Below are 23,604 nucleotides of genomic sequence, written 5' to 3' on the forward strand. Positions count from 1 at the left end.
TCTTTGGGGACTTTGTTTTGTTTCAGTGAAATCTGACAGGGATTAGGCCGACAGGCTATAAATCGAGCAGGAGGAAAATCGGGGTTGATGTTGAGAGACATGTGTATCATTCACGGATAACTTTATTGTTGATGGCGCTGAAAATCCTATATGACAAGTTTTCCGTCGGACTATATATAAAATTGCGAAATAAAAATGCAAGGATTATTGTGAGATACACAAAACATTTATTTTTTTTATGGCTTTTAAAACTTCAAAATATAATCACAACTATTATAAATTGTGTATATTTAATTCCAGTTCCCATTTCATGGATTTTTATCATTTAAATCATTTAAAATTATTTTCGTGTATAAATTGGCCTAGAGATAGTGAAAGGCTCTCTTCTTTTTATATAAAAATAATTAAAAATTGGAAAAACATATTTTGGATTTCATATTAATGAAGTTAATAATTATTAGAATTAATTAAACATCTCATTGCTTGATACACTTCACTAATTAAATTATCTCCTGCTCTCAAAAAGTTTTCCTTTCATTCAATTCTCAGCCAAATGTAACAATAATTATATCTCTCGATAATCTCTGGATCCACTTATCTTTTTCACATTTTTTAACAACGTCATGTTGCTTTTAATCCACACTTGATATATGATACTTAACATTTTTCTTGGATTTCCCTCTAGGAAAATCATGATTCATGTGAACAGCAAACAACTGGAACTTGAAAAATACGAATGAATTTATTTTAAATGTACATTTAGAATTTTACATACGATTGACAATCAAATGCGCAGCTTCACAGCTGCGTTTCATTTTTTACAACTATTTTAAAGCTACTTAACCGTTCGATTCCACTTTTTAAGAAAAAAAATTATACTATTAAGTTCTTATATTCCACAGGCTAACTTCAATAATGATTTAGCTCAATCTACCTTTTTAAAACGGCTTTAGAATTAATCAAAACTTTCTGTAATATCTGCATTATTTTAGCAATTGCGTCCGTGTATGCTATAGTAAAATAAGTCTTTTTAAAGAGATTATTTAAACAAAATAAAAATATTTGTTATCTTAAAACTAGACTATAAAAGTTGATAGTGAAAAAAAATTTGGTTTGCTTAATTTTTTCATCGTCATCTTTGAATCTGAAAATTCGACAGCCAAAAGAATCCAATTCATATACTTGGTCTCATTGGACATTGTTTACTTCACTAATTAGATAAATTCCAAATTCTTAAAATTAAATTGTTTAGCCTATCAGACCGATTTTTTTGATTGGATTAAGTATTATTTTAAATATCATTTTTAACAAACTTTATAAATTCTGCCAAACTCCATGATTACTTTATTAAACAAAGTCACATATATTGGCTCTTTTAATTACACCGAGATTCTCAGAATAAAACGTGCCCATAGTGGATCAAAAGTGCACATCAACATCACATAATATAGGAAACTATTTACAACGATGAGTTTCAAAATTAGCAAAAACGGTACCACTGATTAAAATGAAATATTTAAAATATATTGTCAAAACAAAAATTCTCCACGCCGCATTAACCAGTGGGTTCAAAACGCTTGGAATTTTGTTTTGATAGACCAAACCATGGGAGCTTTATGTGTTACAAGAACCAATCATAACAAAGTGGTGAGCTCGATCCAGCCGCAGGTGGAAATTTGCTTGGTTTCATCGGTGCGTTATAATTATTCATGACGAGATCATGTTGTAAATTAGTTTTGAGCGTACCATGGCGTGTCATATTTGCTTGGCAACTTGTTCTATATTAATTTCGTCGTTTATTAAGAATTAATTAAATGCAGGAAATAAAAGTTTTCTTCATTTACAAGTAGGAGTTAAGCAAAAAACAACTTTTAATTGGAACACTAATAACCAGACAGAGGAGATTGTTGGGAAAAATTGGTGTTTATTATTGTTATTTTTTATTATTTATCTTTATTATTTATTCTTCTCGGTATTCGTGTCAAAAAATCATTATAATAAATAATAAAATGAGTATACTGCACGGCAATTAATGATATTCATCATCTGATTATTTAATTAATGGCAACAGAAGAAATAAAAGCTTTGCCTTTAAGTGATATTATTATATGGTAAGAATTATAAACCTCCATTGTTGTAGTCTTGATTCGACAGAGTGACAACACCTTTTGCACCTTGTCAAAAATTAAATTTTATCTCAAATTCATCAATTATTGATTAAATGATGGGATTCTTTTTCAGTTGTGACCTAAAATGAATTGTGAATTGTAAACCAAAAAATTTTAATATGGATTATAGCGGATTATAGGAAATAAATTTATAATTATTTTAGCCACCAATTTTTAACCTCGCCAATTTTTCCAAAATAAAATTTAACAATAATAAAAAAAATGAAAAATAATCATCTTTTCTGCGTATTTTCCATATTCTATCAACTACTTTTTAATGAAGACTAGAATGAACAATAATGGATGCAATAATAGTCAATATTCTATTGCCATGAATTTGATCAAATTTGCATAGAACAAGTGATGAGTTTCTATTTCATGAAGTTGTGATTACAAATGTAATTATCGGTGAGAGGGGTGGTTTATAACTTTTGGCTTGTAAGCTTTGCCGTGCGCGTCTGCATGTTCGTGTCGTGTTTGTTTTAGGAACATTCAAGCTTCCGCAGCTCATCTTGCGCTTCATCAATTATTCAGCGGCGCCGCTTGATTTGCGTATGTATGTATATGTAATCAAGCCAGCGTAAGCATGATTACGGACCCAAATTCGGGGATGCTTTTACTTCAAGTAGTAGAGCCAGTAAGAGACGTTGAAGAGGGCGAACGCAACTGGGAACGCCAGCCGGGCCCTCTCGTCAATTTTCCGGGCCAATTTCTGCTGCGACTGCCGCTGCTGAAATTAAATCATCCGCTCGTGTTTACACCACACACGTTAGACGCATAAGTAAACGAGGAGGAAGTAGTGCGACCGGGGACAGGATCGGTTTACGAGCCCGGAACTGCGTGAGGTCCGGGAGGGTTGGCACAAATGGGGTTAAAATGACGACAGACTTGTAATTACGGTCGCACATCAGCTGCTGGCGAGAATAATTATGGTCATGGATCACCATTAACCCCCAATATGGTTATTGGAAAAATAATAAAGACCGGCGTTTAATTAAAATTATTTACCGGAAACAATATGAGTTAAAAATTATTTTTGAATCTACAAAAGTTATATAAAAATTGTTATATAAAAAATTTATTGGATTATTACTGATTTTCATTTACAAAATAATGTTTTCATTCTGGTGTTGTAACTTTAATTAAGCAGGTTTTAAGCAAATAATTATTCACGCTACAATAACCGTTCGATCTAGAAAGAGAAGCGATGAACTAAATTAACTGGAATAGATAAATTAACTAAAATAATGATATAAAATTATTCGACTTGTTGTAAGGTCTGCTTGATAATTTGCAATTTTCATTCTTCCCTGCTCAATCATCAATTGTTACCATAATTGTGAAAAATCGAGTTCTTTCTTTATCTGTAGCTAATTTTTTTCCAAATAAAGACTTTTATACTAGTCTCTAAGTAAAATATTTGAATAAATTTGATGAACTAATGAAATTATAAAACAAATTAATTAAATTTACCATGCAGTATTTCTTGAAGCACATGAAAAATATCGATTAATTTTTAGTTTTCAGACTCATTCATTTTCTTTATCTGCAATAATTATGTGGTCTGTCTGAACATACAGAGAAAAGCCATTTTAGCACTCTGGCGGAAAATGCGGCATCATGCGGGCGATTATCAGCAAGAAAATTACCTACCCTCTTAACGTTCTGAGCGTTTCTGCACGGTCTGGTCTCGAAGCCGGCGCTGGCGATGCCAACCTCGGTGCTGGTGCACATCTTCTGCAATTCAATAAGCAAGAAAATTGCTTTCAATGTCTGTGCCGCATTGCCAGAGTTGAAAAGAAAAGCATATATTTCTCCATTGTGCCGCTGACTCCGCAAAATAGTAAAATGGGCTAGATAGCGAGAGGAAATATGTCTGCGGGATGTTTTCCCTTCAGGCGCCTTTAAATGGCTTTGAATGAGGAGAATAATATGATCATGTTATAGCGAAAGAAATATTTTCAGAGGATTGATTTTTAAAATTATATTTTGCCAGGGTATTAATTTCTATTTTCTCAATTTAAAAAGAATGTGACAAATAACTAAAATGGCTCAGAAAAAAATTATTACATAATTTTTGTAAAAAAAATTGACAATGTTGACAATGATAAATTTGACATATATGGGAATTATTAAATTTTTCCGTTTTTTTTTTGCATTACAGCATTTAATTAAATCTACTTAGGTACCAACAAATCTTATGATTGTATGACTTTTTCAAATTAGCTTACATTAAAAATCTTTCAAAATTAAATTCAAATTTTAGAAAAGGCTTTTCTTATGTGATTGACTTATATGCCTTTAGTCTGTCACTTACCTACATTGCTTAGGTGATGATGATGAGAAATAACTTTTCGAATATAATTATTTAAATAAAAAATTTCAATCACATTTCTTAAAAAAGGAAGCAAAAGTTTGAAATACTTTTATAATTTGATTTTTTTTTTTTACTTTATTGAAGAAGCGTAAGGTCTTAGGCAGAAGTTTAGGGTTGGTACTGCATAATTGAAATTTTGGGGGCCGCGAGGGCACGCGGACAAACGGGACGATTTCCAAAAATTTTTCTAAACAGACCGAACACAATAACTATTTATGTAGAATTATACCAATAAATGTTATCTAAGTTTATTTATTTTACTGACCGACATGATTGCAATAGTTTTTATTGCTAGACAAAAGGCACAGCGAAAATCCATTGTTCACCGTGGGTATTATGGAACTCACCGTCTCTTGAGCAGTGCGGCGGATCAGTCCCGCCGACGCGGACCTGGTGAGCGCCTCCCCATTCATGATGGAGCCGCGCGGGGCGCTTTGCGACCGCGAGCTGGGCTGCTTGCGCCACATGTAGTTGACCAGGGTGAACTCGAGCAGGGCGCAGAAGACAAAGGCTGCGGCAAACATGAGAAAACACACAATCACGTCAAATGCAAACACACTGACTACCGGAATTCCATTCCGGATACACACGTGCGCGACTCAACTAGCCGTGCAGAACGCCGCGGGAGGTGGAAAAGTTGGCGAAAGTGAAAAGTTGGAGAGTACGAGAGTAGTTTTGAGAGTGGAAATGATGGCAGCAGTAATCTTCAAATTCACCAACAAACACGATCATGGTGAACTCACAATTTACAACATAACATAAGTAAAAGTTCAATAAAATTAATATCCTTTTGGTTAATAATTCAGTCATGGGAACCTTCAAAGTTAAAAAATTCAGTTATCATTCAAACTTTAAATCTTTGGATTAAAATTGACAGAGTTATTAACTTTCAAAGTTTCCCAAGCCATTAACCATAAGTTAAGATGAAGCAATGGCTTTGGCCGGGGGAAACATAATAACGTCAATTTTGGGCCAAAAATAATTAATTAAGCCTCTAGAATATCCTCAACATTTTTATAAGAAATAATTGAATTTCTAAAGTCTAAACTGCGCATCATCCCTTTCTCCAACATTTACGAGTCCATTAGAACAAATTTCAAGTTGCATGCAGACCCGCAAAGCAGGTACGTCCAGCCAGTTGCCTACTTTCGCTTCTCGACCGAAAATAATAAGATGATGGCTCATGCCAAGATAATCTCTCCTGGGGCTGAAATGAAGCCGGAAGGAGCATTTTGGAATTTCATTCGGCCTAAGAGGCAAAAGCCGGCTGGACGTGATCTGCGATAGAAACTGTCAGCAGAGTGGAAATAATACGGTGGGTGGATTAGCGTCATTTCTAACCTGTGCACGTGCCCATCCATACGTCGATGGCTTTAACGTAGCTGACCTGCGGCAGTCCGCTCTGGATGCCTGCAACACCGAAAATGAAAACTTGACTTGAACATTAATTAGAGATGCCCCGAAGCTTCATTCACAAAACCAAAAATTTTAAAAACAGAACCTTTAAAATAAAATCACATTTTAAGTAAATTTAATTTCATTTCTTCACCATGTAGACTTAAATCTAAAAAGGTTCGTTAAAATTTTATAGACTAGTGAAAATATAGTTCTTTTTTCTATAATTTCCTTTTCTATTAATTGCGAAAAACGGATAATTTAAAATTCTGGCCCAAAGTATGCGAGATCTAAAATCGTTTGGCTTTTTCAGAAAAATAAGATAGGGGACATTGAACTGTTAATTCTAAGACTAAAAGAAATTCGTAATTTTATTTTGTTTCCATTTTTTCTGTGTTACATGTGGCAGTAGTGAGAAGTAATTTTATTTCAAAATTAAAATTTTTTAATTTTGATTTTTTTTAAATATGAGCCATCACATAAATATTAACACAAATTTTAAAAATTTAATCTACTTGTGTATTGAAAAATGTCTAAAAAAATGTCTTAAAAAAACTTAAAATTGTTTGTTTTTAAAATAATTGAAATTCAATATAATTTATTAATATTTTTTTAATTTCAACTTAAAAGGGCACCATAAAACCAAATAAAATGAAGTCATTTTCATAGATATTCTCAAGGCAAGAAATTTCAACGTACCTGAGGATTGAGAGCTGACCGCCAAAAGGGTGGTCACACCAAGCGTCGTGCGTCCAGGCACCGAGTTGACGTCCATCCAGAAGGAAACCCACGAGATGACGACGATGAGAATCGTCGGCAGGTAACTCTGCACCAGATGGAACCCGACGGAGCGACTCAAGTAGAATTCGGCGACCAGACAAGAGTAATTTCCTGCCGACAAAGAGGAAATTCACTCGACCGTACGTTTCGTTCTCGGCTCGGTGTGCGAAAGTGGCGAGTGCGTGTGAAAGACAAGCAAAGCCTTTTTTCCTCTCCTTACCGATCTGAAACGACTCCTGGCAGTTGGACGAGAGGATCCGAACGATTTCAAATTGCGGCATCCGCAACCCTTTGCCCATGATAATTGGTTTCTCTGCTTTCCACTCAAGCTTCAGTTCCTCTATCGTTTTCGAAACTGTGAAAATGAAGATTTTTTTTTAATTTTGTGAAAAAATTTCATAGCGCAAAATTTAGTTAGAGGTGCAGTAATTTATAAAAATAATCAACAAATAATGAGAAAAAAAATTGGATAAAAAAATTAAACTATTTTATTGTTTCAATTTGTTAATTTCATAAAACAACACTAATTTCTTGTTTTTGTTTTATAAATAATATTTAAACACAATTGAAATTAATTAGAACATTAAACTTCTGTGTTAATTAAGTATATAATTGGATGTCTATTGAAATTTGGTAATGAATGCTGTGTACTAATAATAATTTTAATTAGATTAAATCTCAATTATTATGGAAACCATTTTTGTCAACATCTCTGATTTCTACCTGCCCACGCGGCATGCGAAACATAATTACGATTTGATTGTGATAACCTTCCTGCTCATTCCATTTGACTAATTTCCATAATAACTGAAAGGCTGCTGATTCACATTTACTTCGAATTAATATCAAATTTTGATAAACAATTTAAATAACGCGAATGGACAGATTTGCCTGAATTGTAATCAAGTCGATCATCCAATCGGAAAGAGCAATTTCGATTTTGCCAAATTAATTGCAAAAAAAGTCTGTGAACTTACAACTGGCGACCTCCATGGTGCAGACTTGCGAGTCGAGCGGAAACTTGCTCAGATCCATCATGCAGGAAAACGTTAATTTCAGTCTGTAACAATCGGAACAGGAGGAGGAAATTACAAAGTTGGTTGGATTTATTTTATTCCCTAAATTGCGTTATACTGAGACAACTTTTATAAAACGGTTATTTATTCAAGATGCAAACACCTCTTCCTGCTGTGTAAATTGCCAAGTTTGGCGGCCGAGGCTGTTCAATAATGCAACACAGCCACGGCAATTTTTATCCGGGTGCTGCAAACTTGTTCCTGGTACAAATTTCATTAAACGACCGGCGGCACAGATTCTCCGAAGTGACGAGAAGGAAGTTTCGCCAGAGTGGAAAAGTTGAGAGCTGACTAATTGTCGTTGAGTGAGAGCGTAGATGAGATGAAGCTCTCTATATAGATCATCCGTAAAATGCATTATACCATTGGGCTGAAATATTATAATCAAATTTCAGAGATCAAGCAGTTTAAATTTATTTTATAATGTTTACGATTTAAAATAATCAGCATTGAAAGAAATATTCACTAGACCATGAGGATGAAGTTATTGCAATATTTAAAACGATCATTAATTATTAGAAGTCAACTTTACGTCACCTAAAATTTAACATAAAATCAATTGATAGGATTTTTAAAATTTATCTTTTTATGTGAAACATGAGTATAGCAATTATTAATACTACAAATTATTTTTCTGATTTTATCTGCAATTTTTTTTATTAGTGAAATCCAAAAAAATTATTTATTTCTTAATGTTCTTAGGAAACGATTTTTTTACAATACGAACAAAAAGTTTCAAATTAAAAACCAGTCCTTTATTTTATTAAGAACTTTTAAATTTGATATGCATGGTAATTTTAAAAATTCTTTTGTGCAATTAGTAAACAGCATTTTAATTTGAAGTAAACAAATAAACACATTTTAGGTAGAATCGGGTAGAATTAATAAAATTCTTGTTCAAGAGTTAATTCTATTACAAGTGAAGTTGCTCAAATACAAAACAGAGCTGCCCAGGAGGTATAACTTTTGTTTTAAATTAAAAAAGCAAAATAATTATAATCCTCAACCCTAATTATGCCTTGCTAAATCAATTTGAGGCTTCTCTGTTCGCGCGAATGGAGAGAGGAGGTCGTTCTTGCGGCAGATCGATAAACGGCTCAGCAAAAGTGTAAATAATTTTCACGAGACGCTTCTTTTGGAGAAAGACGAGAGCCTGAATGGAAATTGCAGCGGCTTCTCCTCGGAGAGATACAAGGAGCTTCATTTTGCATCCCTTCCTCAGGGGGACATGTAGCTACCCTCGTGATAAATACCTGTCTTTCTGCGAGAAATTATACATTACTTCCAGCGAGGCGCCGGGTATAAATTTAATTAAACCAACTGCAAGCACCCTCAGGCGCATTTGCTTTTGTTTTCGCCGTCCTTTAAAGGCTGGCACTTTGTGCTCGTCGGGAAATCTAAGGAATTCTGGAAAAAACATAGGAGGTGCAACCGCATCAGCGTGTTTCAGAACATTAACACACGGGACTGGAATTTTCAGCTCCGATTGTGGCTCGAGCGTATTTTCCAGACGAGACACGCAGGCATTCCTTTCTCGCGGCGATTTTTCTTCGTAAATCCCTGTGAAAAATTTACGTCTCTTGCTTCTGGGAAATTTTTGAGCGTTTCAATTTGCGCTTCTCTTTCCAGGCATTCCTGCTCTAACGAAATACCAATAATGCGCGTTGCTAAAATGAGAAACCGTTAGCACTTTATTTCCAAAACTCATTACGAGGCTACGCCTGAAGCTCAAGGCAAATTTCTTGCAGACTTTTTAAGAAACAAAAAGTGTATTTTAAGTTTGAATAACTGAACGAATTTTAATGAAAGTTGAATATGAACTAATTTTCAATGAAGAGAGGTGTTTTAAGTTTTTCTATTTAATACCGACTAAAGACAAATAGTTGAAGATTTTACAAAATGTGCAAATAAATAGCAATTATCGAGACGTGTTTTAAGTTTTGCTGATATATTTCCGACTAAAAATATATAGTTGAAGATTTCACAAAATTTTCAAACAAAATCGTTGGTTACCAGAATCAACAGCGTTAAAGAAACATTAAAATATTTAAACTTTACTTGAATTCAAAGTATTTTTAGTAAATTGTTTCTTATAATTAAGTTCAGGTATAATTATTTGTATGAAATTTAGTTCATGGATTATACATTGGAGACTCACTGCTTAAAACTTTCTTTGGGTAATTAATTTGACTAGAAAAATTATTGCTTTGCTTAATTTCCTTGGATTTGAGAAATTGTTTCTAGATTAATCAGAACTTGATCCACGCCGTTTTTGCTCATGCAAAATGTAAAACTGATCTCCATCATCTCCATTGAAATTCAATCCCAACTAGAAAGAGAAGACGGAAAGAAGAGTTGCTACACAAAAGAGGTGTCTCGTCCTTATTCGCAGAACCCACGAGTTTATAAATATTCCATTCCAAAAAGATGCCGACGTCAGAGGAAGAAAATTGGTTCCTCGCTCCAGCTGAAAATACACTCGTTTGCATGGAAAACTGACCTGAGCATGTAGAGAATTTCGCCGTCGGGGTTGATTCGGACTAGGACGTTGGGCACCGTGACGAACTGGAACTCGGCGTGTTTCGCGTTCGGAAAGTACACCTCGGGCTTCCAGATGGCTTTCACCAGATTGGGGTCATTCAAGTCGAGCGACTCGGTGATTTCAGCGTGCTTGAGCCGTTCGTCTTGCCACTTTTGCCGCAAGTAGAGGTCCACCTCGTAATCCTGCAACACCAAACGAGAGCCATTCTTATTCAGAGGCTTGCAAGGGAGAAAAAGAAGAAATCCCTCTTGTGGAAGGGTAAAAAGCGGTGTGCCGTAAAAGAGAGATGGTGCGCAATCACGGACGCGTGAAAAGAAGAAAAGCAAGAAACAAGGTGCAATGGCTCAGAATAACGATACGGCTTGCGCTCTAAAGCTAAATAAGTTGGTTTGCACGGCTGGTGCGAACTTATCTTAAGCCTCTCTACTCTTGCATGCCAAGACAATGGTGGTCTGATTTTGCAATTTTCACTTGGTAGTAAAATTACATACCGCTTTCTTAAATTCAATATGTGAAAACAAAGATATTGAATGCAATTTTTTAATTAGAAAAATTATAAAACGAAATCATAAATTTATATTTGCTGATTATATATCAGTCTAAATTTTGGACAATAATTCAAGTGCAAGATTTTTGTGTATGTTTTTTTTGTATGTTTTGCACACGTGTGGATTGATTGATTGGAAAATTTTGTGTTGGCTCTATAATTATAGATTTTAAACAAAGATCAAATATTTTAAATGAGATCATGTTTTCTATCAGTTATTTTCATGCATCATTAGAGTCCAATGATATTTTAAGAACAATAAATTTTAAATTAAACTTAAATTAATCTTTAAATGCATTTCAGCCAAAATTAGATCCCTTAACTTGGCTATAAACGTAACTTGATTTTCTGGACGGTATTATTTCTATAGATAACTTTATTACAGCAATTTCAAGCTTGAATTTTAATTTAAGTTATGTGTGCTGTTGAAATTACGGTTCACTGATATGTCAATAGCGGATTATAAGAGGTTGAACAATTATCGGCACTAATTTTGGCAAAATATATATGATTCGATTTTAAATTGATATTGCATCGGGTTTTGACTTCTCTTTCATTTATTCTTTTTCTTTTTATTAAACTTAAAAAATAATAATACTTTTGTAAATTCTACGATGCTAAGCGTCATTTATTTATAATTACAATTGACCCAATTCTGCTTTTTCTGATGGCTAAATTTGATTTAGATTGAAGAATCGAGTGAAATACTATGATTTTAATGGTTTTATTTATTTTGCTAGCAAGCTAAGAAATTTACACCACAAGACTGCCTTTTGCTTTAACAACCAAGCAAAGCGCTTGTAACAAAAGCCCTAATGAGCGAAACCTGTGCATAATTGCTATTTAGCTCCTCGTTACTATTTTCACTTTATCAAATGCAATAACGCGCCCAACAATTATTATTCACGTTCGCGCCTCATACACACCACTAATGCTTGCGGCTAGCAGCACGTGCAGAATTCTCATCAACATTGCTTGCTAATGTAGATTTAATGATGAGGTCGCGAGAAGAATATAAATATACACGTACGTTTTGCTCCGGGCAACTTTTTTTGCACCCACATTTAGTGCGAAGCAGAAGGCGCTAATTTCCGTGATGTTCACACGGCCCAAACAACAAAACTCGCCCAGAGCGAAATAAAAAAGGGTTCATGAATTAGGAAGCATTGTCTGCATGTACGAGTTCATTAATTACGTCGGTTGAATTGTCCTGGTGATTAATTGCCACTTTTGTTTTCGAGAGGTGCTGAAAGTTTTAATTCTGCGTCGTCAGCGTCTCTCTACTAATGGCCGAAGAGGAATTAACCACTTTTATCCCAAAACTGACTCGGCGTTATTTTTTCCCGCCAAAGTTTTGCATGCAATTTTGCCAAACTTGGTCCGAACTTTACGATCTCTGCTTAACAAGATTACGTCGAGTTTATCCGCAGGCAGCCAATTCTCTTTTTTTTCCTTCTCTCCGTCGGTGCGTGCGGACAAACATTTATCTTTCGCGATCGCGTTTACGGGGGTATTCATTGTCAGAGTCACCAGGAAGCAAGCATGCAAGGTAAAAAAGGAGATTTTACGCTCCAACAACTGCATCAGCGAAGGAATAAAAAGTACGACGCTGCAGTCTGCTTTTTATGAGGCAGAAGAAGTACTTTGTTAGATAAAAAGGTACGACGTAATATAGTAGTAAAAAGTTTTCGGGTGCATTTATCAAGAGCTGAAAGCGGACGAAAGGGACCTGCTGGCTTATCTTCCAAATGCAGCTAAAGGAGAGAAAGCCAGCACGATTTATTATTTTACACGATGAACTTTCCTGAATTTATGAGATAATTACTCCATTTATTCAATTAATTTATTTTCTAATTGGTAATCAAAATACTGTTTATTTTTCAAACTGTTTAAAAATTTAATAATTTTAAAAACAATCATTTGGTGGGAGGAAAAATTCGATTGTTAGACAAAACGGCACCACCAGAAGCCAATATATTGTTCTCAATACTTCCCGTATTAAAATGACTCCTATCCATTGCAGTGAAACTTAGGTTGACACACTTAGATTTTAGTTTAATAAATAGCAGAGTAATATTTTCCTCAAACTGAACACGATTTTTTTTCAAAGAAAAGTTAAAATTATTTGTATAGCAGACACATGCACAGATTTAAAGTTTTAATAAAAGGTCGGTATAGTTGAATTAAAAATTAAGTCTTATTGGTAATTTTTAATCCGTGAATTAGCTCAATTAAAATTCAGCATTAAATTTGTTCCATTCCTATCGATTTAAACTAATTATTTAAAAGATTGTTTGAAAATTAGTCGGTCAATATATTTATATTTTTGGATAAATCTTTTAATCATCATGGAATAAATCTGAAATAAAATAATAAATAATAAAATAAAAAGGTCTGTAGAGTTTTGGTTGAGGCGCGCTTGAGTAAGAGAAAACATGAAAAACCAGGCAAAACCTGTATTTTTTGTAGAGAGATAAAAGTTTTTATCAAATTCAGGTATGTACTAACTTGGAGAGCCGTTATTTATGAATAAAAATGCGAGTCAAGCCCGTTTTTTAAATTAATTACGTTGTATTATATATTCCTGAAAATAGGGGTTTATAAAATTTTAGCATGTACTTCTGATATAAATCAATGATAAGGTTAATTATTATGAAAGAAGTTAAAAGATCAAACTGCGTTTCGTTCATCAGAGGCAATAACAAGCTGTGCACAGTGGGTGATTAAATTTTCAGCGCCTTCCTTTTTCGCAACCAAAAGCTAAAAAGGTAAACATTACTGGGGCAAACGCAACGCCTAAAAAAGTTGACCAGCCATAAAAAAAGTCCAGCGTGGCACCGCAACCGCGGTGAATAATGCAGTAGGCCGTGCAATTTCAGCCGGTAATAAATTAAGCAGAACTGCGGCGAGCAAAACTTTTTGCCTATTCTGGACGCCGCTCCATTCCGCATGCAAAGTAATAGCAGGGCAAATTACAAAACGAGACGCGTGCTGGGTGTAATCAAAGGAGCGAAAATGTACACAGCCGGCGGGTAATGCTCGGGGAAAAAGTGCGATTCGGAGGCTCATTTTCGCGCGTGAAACGCGGCTTATTCTGCCATTACGCCGGCGGCGGCGCTCTTTTTTATTTGAATTTCAAATGGGCAGTGTTGTGACACGGGAAGCGCATTAAACGAAATGCGATTCCGGCGGGGTAATCCTCTGCTCACGGCCTCACGCCGTGTTTTGCTCCCGACCTTCCTTCCATACACGCACAGTGCGAGGCTGAGGAAAAACCGAGAAGTTTTGGCAAACAAACTGAAATTCGCTGCAGCAAACAACGGGCAAAGTTTATCCGCATGCTCGAGCAACACGTATGTTAGACGCGGCTAATCAGTATAATCTCTGACTGCTGGTTAAACTTGCTTGGAATTTGCCAAATCGGCTTTTCAAGCTGCTGAGAAGCAGCAGTGGAAATCGCAAAGATAAGCACATCGAGTTTAATTTCAAAGGGGTGTCTAGTAAATTCAAGGATAGTGCTTGAAAGGTTAAGTTAGAATTCGAGTTTGTAAACAAATTTTTTTCAATTATGACTTTCAAATTAATCAGATTCAACATTGTAGTGTGCAGATGTTGTGATTTAATATTAATCAATAGTGATAATTGATAAGCTAAAGAAAAAAAATCACAAAGATATAAATTTAAAAAAATTAGATATTTTTCGTTGCAAAGCTCAAAACGCTAATTAAGGAGGAACTTGTAAGAAATCAGTGCATTGTTGATTAATTGTTGCTGATTTTTGTCCACAGGCTCAAATCTAATCTTTTGCATGGTTTAAATTGGGTCAAAAAGGTCAAGCAAGATCATAATTTCTCTTGACCATAAATATCCCCGCATTTTTGTACGCAGACTGTGAAATTTCGAGAAAAAATGATAAAGGGAAAAATTTTTGTATTGAAAATTAGGTTGTTGGACAAAACGTTTTACGTTATAGCAATCATTAAGCATCTAGCAGATAATATGTATTTTGAAAATATAAATAAGCTTGCTCTTTAAAATGAGCCTCACACATATATAATTTGTTTTAATAATATAATTTACAACAATTATTGAAATACATGGAATGTATACAAAATTAAAATTGTGACTTTTTTATAAAAAATTTATGGAAGTATAAATTATTTTAAATGTTTTTAATAACAAAATTTAGTTTTACATTCTTCATAATTTTTTTTAAATAAAATATATAAAATAAGCTTGCACATATTTTTTTTAAGAAAAATAAGCGGAAAAAATATATAAGTTATTGACTAATAAAAAATGTCCATCAGATTGTAGAAATACTAGGAAGATTGAACAAAATTCAAAAATTGATCTACAAAATTCCCTAAATTGAAGTAAATATTTCAGGTGAAATTGATTTTCTTCTTTTGTAGAAAGGAAAAAAACGCTGAGAGCATTCTTTAGTTTGTTTGGTTTGCCCAGAAAAAATGCGATTTGGGCAAATTGGAGCTCACGTGAGAGAGAAACCCGGTTTTTGCTCTTCTGAAATCCGCTTACAGATCGTTGATGGGTTTAAATTGCGCTTCACCAGTCATGGTGGCCACTCCATATGTACACACAGAGATGTGGGCAATGCTTTTTAATTCCAGATCCAAAACAAGCTGGCGGAAGCCCGTAATAAATAATCGACTGAGCAAACACGCTTCAATTGGAAAGGCAGCTGGACCGAAAGTACGCGCCGCTTGTTTGTCTTGAAAACAAAAATGCCTGTGCGTCATATTTAAACAGAGCGACCGCTTTTCCGCGAATGTTTTGTTTCGGCCGGTCCTTTGTTTTTCATGCGTTCGTAAAACGCGATTTAGAGACTGATTTTTTTTTACCCTTCGCCTCGTTAGGACTGCGAGTGGGTTGGAGAGGTGAGCCTGCGAGTGCACCACTGGAACTCACAATTCAATTTCGTTCCAGCCGCTCGCCCGTGTCATATCAATATCGATCTAAAAGGATGAAAAGCTTCGAAATGCGATGCGTTGCAAGTCCCCGCGCCAGAACAGGGAAGAAATTTAGTTTGCACACTGCGCGACAATCACGCAGAAAAATCGCTTCCATAGATGCTATGTAAATTTGAAATGGTAGATCATTATTGTATTAAAATTTGAATAAAATTTAATTTTATTTCATTTTATCCCATCCATTGTCTAAGAAAGAAAACACTTTGTTTTGATTAAAATCAATTAAAATGATACAAATTGGCAAAAAAAGAGCTATCAAACTTAGCCTTTAATTATCCAAAGTGTTCAAAGTATGAGATGAAAAAATTACCATCGCCTATTTTGAGATTTTTCACTGTTTATCAGCTAATTTTGAAATAAAAAATAAATGAATGTACTAAAATCACTTATTTTCAAGCTTTATTATTGTTACTAATTAGTACATTTAATATTTTTTAGAAAAAATCACTTAATTTCCCCAGCTCATTTATTTCACATTTTTATTCAAATAATTTCCTCATGCATTAAATTTGTTTCCATTCAAAAATTATACACTTGATTATAAGTGAAAACAATATGTTAGTTTTAATTTATTAGATATAATTATTTTTTTGCTAAACAGAATTTCGCAATCTTTTTTTAAGATTAGTAACTAGATAATCACAGAAACAATTTATGCTGTGTTGCAATTTTCCTTGATGTATGTTTGTTTAGTTTTGGCAATACAAAACTTGTATTTTTTTTTTATCGAAAAACATAGGTGAAGACCAAAAAATATTATACAGACGCTTTTGAGTGCGAGTAAATATGGAAAAGCTTCCACGCTGGGCAAACAAGCACTTTTCCAGCTTATTTGCTCCGAAAAAGCAGGCGCTCTCCAGAATGTTCATTTTGTGCTTTACAACTGGCAGACCAAAGTTGTACAACGTTCGTTTCGACAGCTTGCTTTGTGTAGAATTTTACAAAAATAAATAAAAGCGTGGGTTGTGAAATTTTAATTAGCCGCCGCAGCTGAAACAACACCTACGTACCTTCGCTAGGCTTCGCTCATATTTCGCTCCAATAATAATTGCGATTGCTCCTCTTATTTCCTTCATCCGGAGCGTGCAAAGTTAAATAAACAAGTGAAAGAGCGGGCGAGGTTGACGCAGAGGGGCCTTTCATGTTTCGGGGCGTAATAACGCAGCGGGAAAGAAAAAGGAAGAGACTCACCACGAGCGACAATCTTTGTCTTTTCCGCTGCAAGACAAAGTACACAATTCATCTCTTGCCTGCGCTTGCCAAGAAAAAGTTTTCCTCCGAGAAGAGCTATTTACAAAATCTAGCCTGCTCTGCTCCTTTCGGTGCTCGGAAAGGAGATAAAAGTTAAGTGCCAGGACAAAAAAAAGATAATCATGATTTATGAGCATCTTCATCTACACTAATTTCTTTTGATAAACGGATTTTAATTAAAATAATAATAATCGTACACTTAATTATTAATTCACCAAAAGGAGAGTTTATGTTTGCCTTAACATTCAAAGAAAAGTAGCAGCACCAAATTGATGGTTTCTATAAATTTATAGTTAATGGCATTGCAACAAAATGAAAAACTTATTGAATATTTTTGTTTGTTTTATTCATTTTGTTTATTCATCATGATGCAAAAGAATAAATGAACTGAAAGCAACAACAAAACAACATACTTAAAGTTGAAATCAATTTTAATTTTAATTTGCTTAATTAATAGTATCGTCTTTCAAAACCAGTGCCATCATAAATTTGGAACATACACAAAATTCAAATGATATATTCTTATTCGGGAGTTAATACAATAATTTTATCACCTTCCTGCCTATGTTAACTTGTATGTGCGACTGATTCATTCTAAATTTTGCAGAAAAAAAGCACATTTTAGCATTATCACGTAATCAATTTAAAATCATTGGGAACATAAAAATAAAAATAAAAATTATTGTTTGAATTCAAATTTTTTATTTTAAAATTCAAATTAAATCAAAGGAATTAACTGTAAAATCCGCTATATCATAAATTATATCAATGTCTAAAAGTTCAAATAGGATAATTTTTAAATTTATTTTTAACTGATTAGTAAGCGAAATCCTTCTTTAGAATCATTCAATTAAAGCACTTCGAATTCAAATGAGAAACGATATTTGAAAGCACTATTTATTTGCTGAAAAACTGTGCCGTCTATTTATTTTAAGAGCAATTCGTCTAGAGGCGCATCTCCTTTCGAAACAATCCACTTAAAAGTTTTCCGAGAGCGAGACGTGATTAAACAAAATTCATTACTAGTACACTGCACAGTATATCAACCCTTGTTTATTTACCCTGTGCTTTTTTGCCCGAACGATTCAGACAACAATTCGAAAAATCCAATTAGAGGCATTGCCGTCCGCAAAAATCTCTCATTATTATTTCGGGCCGGCGCTCGTCGTCGCGAGTTTGTTTGCGGAGAGCGGCATTTTTGTCGTGACTGTTGCACGCGTTCGAGCCGTAATTGTCAAAGTTTTAATTGACCGCCTCGGACAAACGGCCACGCGCGTATTTTGCACGGCTGCCCCAAAAAGCTGATTCGGTTAAGCTGTTCGTGGACTCGCGAATTAAATTTATTCATGCGCCGACGTGAATTGTGCATGCGTTGTTTTCAGCAACGGGCCTTTGTCACAGCGCGGCGGCGTCGCTCACAGGGGCAGTTGTCACAAAGGAAATTAAATTTAGGAGTGAGCGAGAGCAGGTCGCCCGCATTAGCCCCGCGCCAAAGCGCGCCAATTAATTATCCAGCAATTAAACAAGTGCCTGTCAACAGCGACGGATTTGCGATCTCACTGACTGAGAGTCGCGAACGGGTTGATTAATAATGGAAGCCTTCAAGTGACAACGCTGTTGATTAAGACGGATCTTTACACTAAAACTAACTGCGTGTGTATCGCAATTTCGTCTTAATAGAATTGCCTAACACCATTAGGACCGCTTATTTATTTATTTAATTTGACGTCTATCTATATAATTAGTTATTTATCTTATTCTGCATTATAAGATATTTAAAATTTTAAAATAGCTAAAAACATGTAAAAAGTTTATAAAAGTACAGAAAAAAACGGGAGTCAATAAAAATTTGACACAAATTGGGCTACGCACTAATGAATTGACTATCAAAAAAATATTTGTGTGACATTTTGGTAAAAATGTACAGTAAAATTAAATAATTTAACCATACTTTTTTATGGTGTTTTGAATTTTAAGTCAGCTTTTCCTCGATGGGTTTTTGTGAGTTGTTTATTGTTTAAGAAAAACAAATCACCATGAATTAACCCTCGATCGTAAATTTCTACTACAAAATCTACTTTTTTTTACTAATTTTCGAGATTCAGTAAAAATTTAATTATCATCAAAATTAAAAATATCACGTTGATAGAAAAACCCCGTAAGAGGAAAAGCCCGTTTTCAATTTAAACAACACAATTAAACCATCAATTGTTAAAACAATTCGATCAAATATAAATAAATAATTTTTTTCATTTGAAATTTGGCATTTTGTAATAACTGTTTTTCTCTCTCCATAAAATCATTTAATAAACTAAATAATTTTCACGAATTTAGAATCCAATAAGAAAGTTCTGATCCTTAAAGGAGGCTCGATTGAACTGACGAACCCAAAAGTTTTTAGATTTTTATTATAATAATGTTAGTTTTCTGCGAAAAAGGAATTATGTAAATTGAATTATTAAAATTCACTCAAAGGAAATAATTCCGAAAAGCTGCTTCTACGAAATCTCTCAAAGAGATCGTCTCCGTATTTCAGGAGTACCAATTTGAGTGATACATGAATTGATTTCAATGCTGTGAATATTTGGTATGATCGGATCAGGAACACACATCTTCTTTTGGTTTTGAATGAGAGGTTTATAGCTCAATTCAGGGGAAGAGTTTTGAGACCAAAATACTCCAGGCGTGTCACCAAGACGACGGCGCCGTTTTAGAATTAATGATTGCGTTCAATCAGCCAGAAAATCCAGGACTAATTATGCTAATCGCAGCCAAGAATCAATTTCGCCACCGAGTGGAAAATTAATATTAAAGGCGCGTAACGACGAGCGCCTGCCGACTGATAGATTATGCAAGCCGCCCTTCTTCAGCGCAGGCACGGTTGCATAATTATAATCAAACAAGCGTCTGCTGTTTGCAATTTTGATGGGGAATTTTGCAACCGGCTAGAAAGTTGCCGAAGCTTTCATTAGAAACGACAAAAGAGAATACCAGGAAAAAAATTCAACTGTCCTCCTTTTGATTAGGCCTCGCCTGAGAATCATTCGAAGTAACTTTTCCTTCGCTTCTCCGCACTGTTTTCGATGTCAAAGGCAGATGCCAACTTTAATAACGTGGAGCACCTTCCTCGGGCCGAAAATGGCATATATAAAAAAAACCAAGACCAGTTTGGATGGGCCGAATATTTCTTTGAACTACTGGCTGGTCTGGACGTTTCAGCTTGAGGTGGGTTTGTAACTATTTGCAATGGATGTCCGAGTGTAGGCGAATGTTTCAAAGGCGTTTCTACCCCAAAGGATGTAATCTGATTAAAAGTTTTGACGCCTACTGATAAAATAGCAAAAAAAAGATAAGAAATGTCTGTTTTTGTAAAATTAAATATTTTAAACCGGTTTTCATTGAATAACTTCACACACCATTTTTTATTTTGTTTTAAAAAGATTTTAAATGAAACTTTTATGTTAATTATCTTGAATATGCATAGCATTTCTACCAGTTTTTAATGTTTTTATTTTCAGAATCAAGAGCAGGTTTTATTTTACCAAAATGTTGTTGAAAATTGTTATGGTCTAAAAGTTTTTTTTTAATGAAGTGATTGAAAAATTATATCAAGTGTAATATTGATTAAAAAAAAAAACATAAATAGCCTACTTTTTAACTTAATTAAACCCAATTGTAAATAAAGTTGAACATGTTATTATAATATCAATACATTATTGTGTAATGCATTTTTAAATTGATTACAGAAATAGCTTGTGTGCCAAATTTGTTTCCATGTTTATCCAGAAATTTATTTCATGCAAATGTTAGTTTGTTTTACTGGCAGTGTTTTCTCTGCGGATCACTTTCCGATAATGTATTAAAAATTCCATCCATGGTCGGCGTATTCCTAAGAGATTTTCCTTTTCCTTATAAATGGGATAAATAATACAGAAGATTTATAACGCCCGTTAAAAAGTAATATCCAAGAAGCAAACAAACAAACAACAACTGTGCGCATTCCGCGTCTAAGTCGGAAAGAAGTGGGTGGCGTGAGCGAAATTTCATGCAGAAGCTTTCGCGAAAGGAGCAACAGTGAAAAGTTTCCTGTGATTAAAACATTCATCGCTTCTTCACAGCCAAAATGACGGTTCTTGCGGCTGGAGGGAAACAACGTAAAGAGGCTGCTTTTTGTATTTTTGCATAAAACTTATCAGTCTGAAAGCAAAAGTGGCGTACAGAATCTCAAAATCTCAAGTTTCGTTGAAATATAAATTTACGTTCAGTACAGCAACGCAACAACTTGAAGTGACAACTTTACAAGTAAAGAGCAGTCCTATTTCCTTTACAGAAAAAAAAAAAAAAAAAAAATTTTTATTCGATATCTTCTAACACACAGGAAAACAATTTTACCAACAAATAAACAGTAAAGTTGATTTATTTGGACCTGAATAGTTAAAAATTTGCAATCCTGTGAAGTTAAAAAGAAGAAAAATCTATTTAACCAAGAAATTAATAACCTACAAAATGAATAAGAATTAAAAAATAAATTTTTTTTTTCAACATTTTATATATTTTTTTAATTTTTTTTATTTACATTTTTAATATTTTTTTCTTTTATTATCAATTTATCAAAGCCGTCAGTTCTTAAAAGGATCTTTTGAAAGTTAAGCAAAACTTTTACGAAATTGATGTTTGACCTTAAATTTAGCACCATAAAAAGCTCCGCGATTAAGGGCATGAAAGAGAATAAAACGCGGCCCATTTAATAGCTCATGATATGATTTGAAGGAAGGGCTTTAGTTTTTCTTGTTTTTCCAACCTAAATAAGCCCATAAAAAATTTATTTCCACAGCCACCAACCCCGCCGAAACTCATCCATCTTTCTGCAGTGATGGTTTAATTGCTTTTTTGCAAATTTTTATCCACACTTAATCCGTAATAATTCATTTCGCGGGCAGATGAAAGCCCTGCAAGAACAAATTTGGGACGCTTGCGGTGAAAAAGTGCATGTTTCCCTTGCCATATAAAAGCGGAGGACGAAAGCCACGGAGGCGCAACGGTGCGAAACTTTTCACTTAATCCATTTTCGCGTGTTGCAGGGAGTTTGCTCTGCTTTGTATCAAAACTCCGGCACGAAGGGGGAAAAGAACTAAACAGAAATGCACGCCGGCTCGATCGCTATGGGGGAAAATATGGCCGGGCTCATAATTAATCTGCCTTTTTCCCGGATAGGTTGCACTCGGCGCCGCCTTTCAACGAGATTTACGAGAAACACGATACCTCAAACAAACAAACCCAGTGGATCTTTTTTATTCTTCTCGACTTTCGATCGGCGCAAACAAGCACCCCAGGCTAAATCTGCCTGATATTAATTTCCCGGAATAATTTTTCCACCGGCGTGCGAGAAGCGGCCATTTCTGCAGCAGCTGGATGGCACCACGCCGTCGTTTACTTTGCAAATTTCCCTTGAGGATCGCGTCGAGTCCAAGGGTTTTGCGACCGGTGTTGGTGTTTTGACCATCTTTAGTTTTTTTAATAAGCGGTTCTATTGCAAATCGCCGCGAGGATATTGACGTGGATGAAAACGTGTCTCAGAAGAAAGAGCTCCTTCTGTTTCTTTGGTAGTGCCCCAGGGGACATTGCGTAAAGCAACTTTAGATCCTCTTGAGATATTATGCAAAGAATTACTCTGATAGACTATAAAAAAACGATTCCATTAAGTTTCGAACATTTTCGAATTTTGTTTTGATAGTGGGAGGTCGTTGAGTGCAAACTTGCAAAACACTAAAAGAAAAACACTGTAAATATGTAGGCAATAAAAATATTTTGCATTACTTATTAAAATGTTTATCTCATTTTTTAATTTAATAAAACTTCTTCAATCAATTTGGAAAAGAATAAAGCAATTCAAATTTACGGTTCATTTAAAAATTTAAAAAAATGCTGTCATAATAATTTATTTTAATTTAAAATTATATAGGCCACCAGCCACAAAAAAAACAATAGTTTGCGAATTTATAATTAAAATGCAATTGAACGTCCTGTTAGCTTTTAAAATTCCTTTGCTTTTGTTGTACTGCAATTCTTATTCACGTAGAAATATAATTTTCAGATTCATTCATGAATAACAGGGCCTATAACAATTGAAAAATTCTCTATGAGGATTTAAATGATAAATTTTTCCTCCATATCCATGCAAGCAAAATAAATACAAACTAGAGAATTAAAAAAAAATAATCCATAATTTGGAGAAGGAAAAACTTCAATGTCTTTACTTATGGTGGTAAATTCAAAATTTTCCAAATGAAAGAATGCTTTTCAATAATTTTAATTAATGTGTTTTTTACTCAACATACCACTCTGAGAAATTTCATAATGGTTGAGGGACATCAAGGGGCTGGTATCGGTTGTGGAAAGAGTTTGAAAAAAAAAAATGTTTCTGCGGGTGAGCTGTGGGTGAATTTTTCAATCGATTTTTTTCAGACACTTTAGACG

At 34.3% G+C, this 23,604-nt stretch overlaps 1 protein-coding gene across 2 annotated transcripts in view; it reads right to left on the bottom strand.

The window, feature by feature from the left end:
* Positions 1-224: 224 nt before the first annotated feature.
* LOC132205022 (glycine receptor subunit alpha-2-like) overlaps positions 225-23,604 on the bottom strand; it is a 35,905-nt gene continuing 12,525 nt past the window's right edge. The window contains exons 5-12 of one of the 2 annotated variants that reach the window (XM_059633836.1): positions 10,297-10,520; positions 7,698-7,780; positions 6,941-7,075; positions 6,640-6,831; positions 5,887-5,955; positions 4,893-5,056; positions 3,822-3,905; positions 225-2,895 (exon numbers count right to left, since the gene is read on the bottom strand). In XM_059633836.1, the coding sequence (XP_059489819.1) occupies positions 2,785-2,895; positions 3,822-3,905; positions 4,893-5,056; positions 5,887-5,955; positions 6,640-6,831; positions 6,941-7,075; positions 7,698-7,780; positions 10,297-10,520 (1,062 nt within the window). In that variant the 3' untranslated portion in view covers positions 225-2,784. Of the gene's footprint in view, positions 2,899-3,821; positions 3,906-4,892; positions 5,057-5,886; positions 5,956-6,639; positions 6,832-6,940; positions 7,076-7,697; positions 7,781-10,296; positions 10,521-23,604 lie in introns of both variants that reach the window. The other variant, XM_059633835.1, reaches the window with a different exon arrangement.

Source organism: Neocloeon triangulifer, unplaced genomic scaffold, assembly GCF_031216515.1.
Source record: "Neocloeon triangulifer isolate White Clay Creek 2 clone unplaced genomic scaffold, ASM3121651v1 ptg000002l, whole genome shotgun sequence".
Lineage (NCBI taxonomy): Eukaryota > Metazoa > Arthropoda > Insecta > Ephemeroptera > Baetidae > Neocloeon > Neocloeon triangulifer.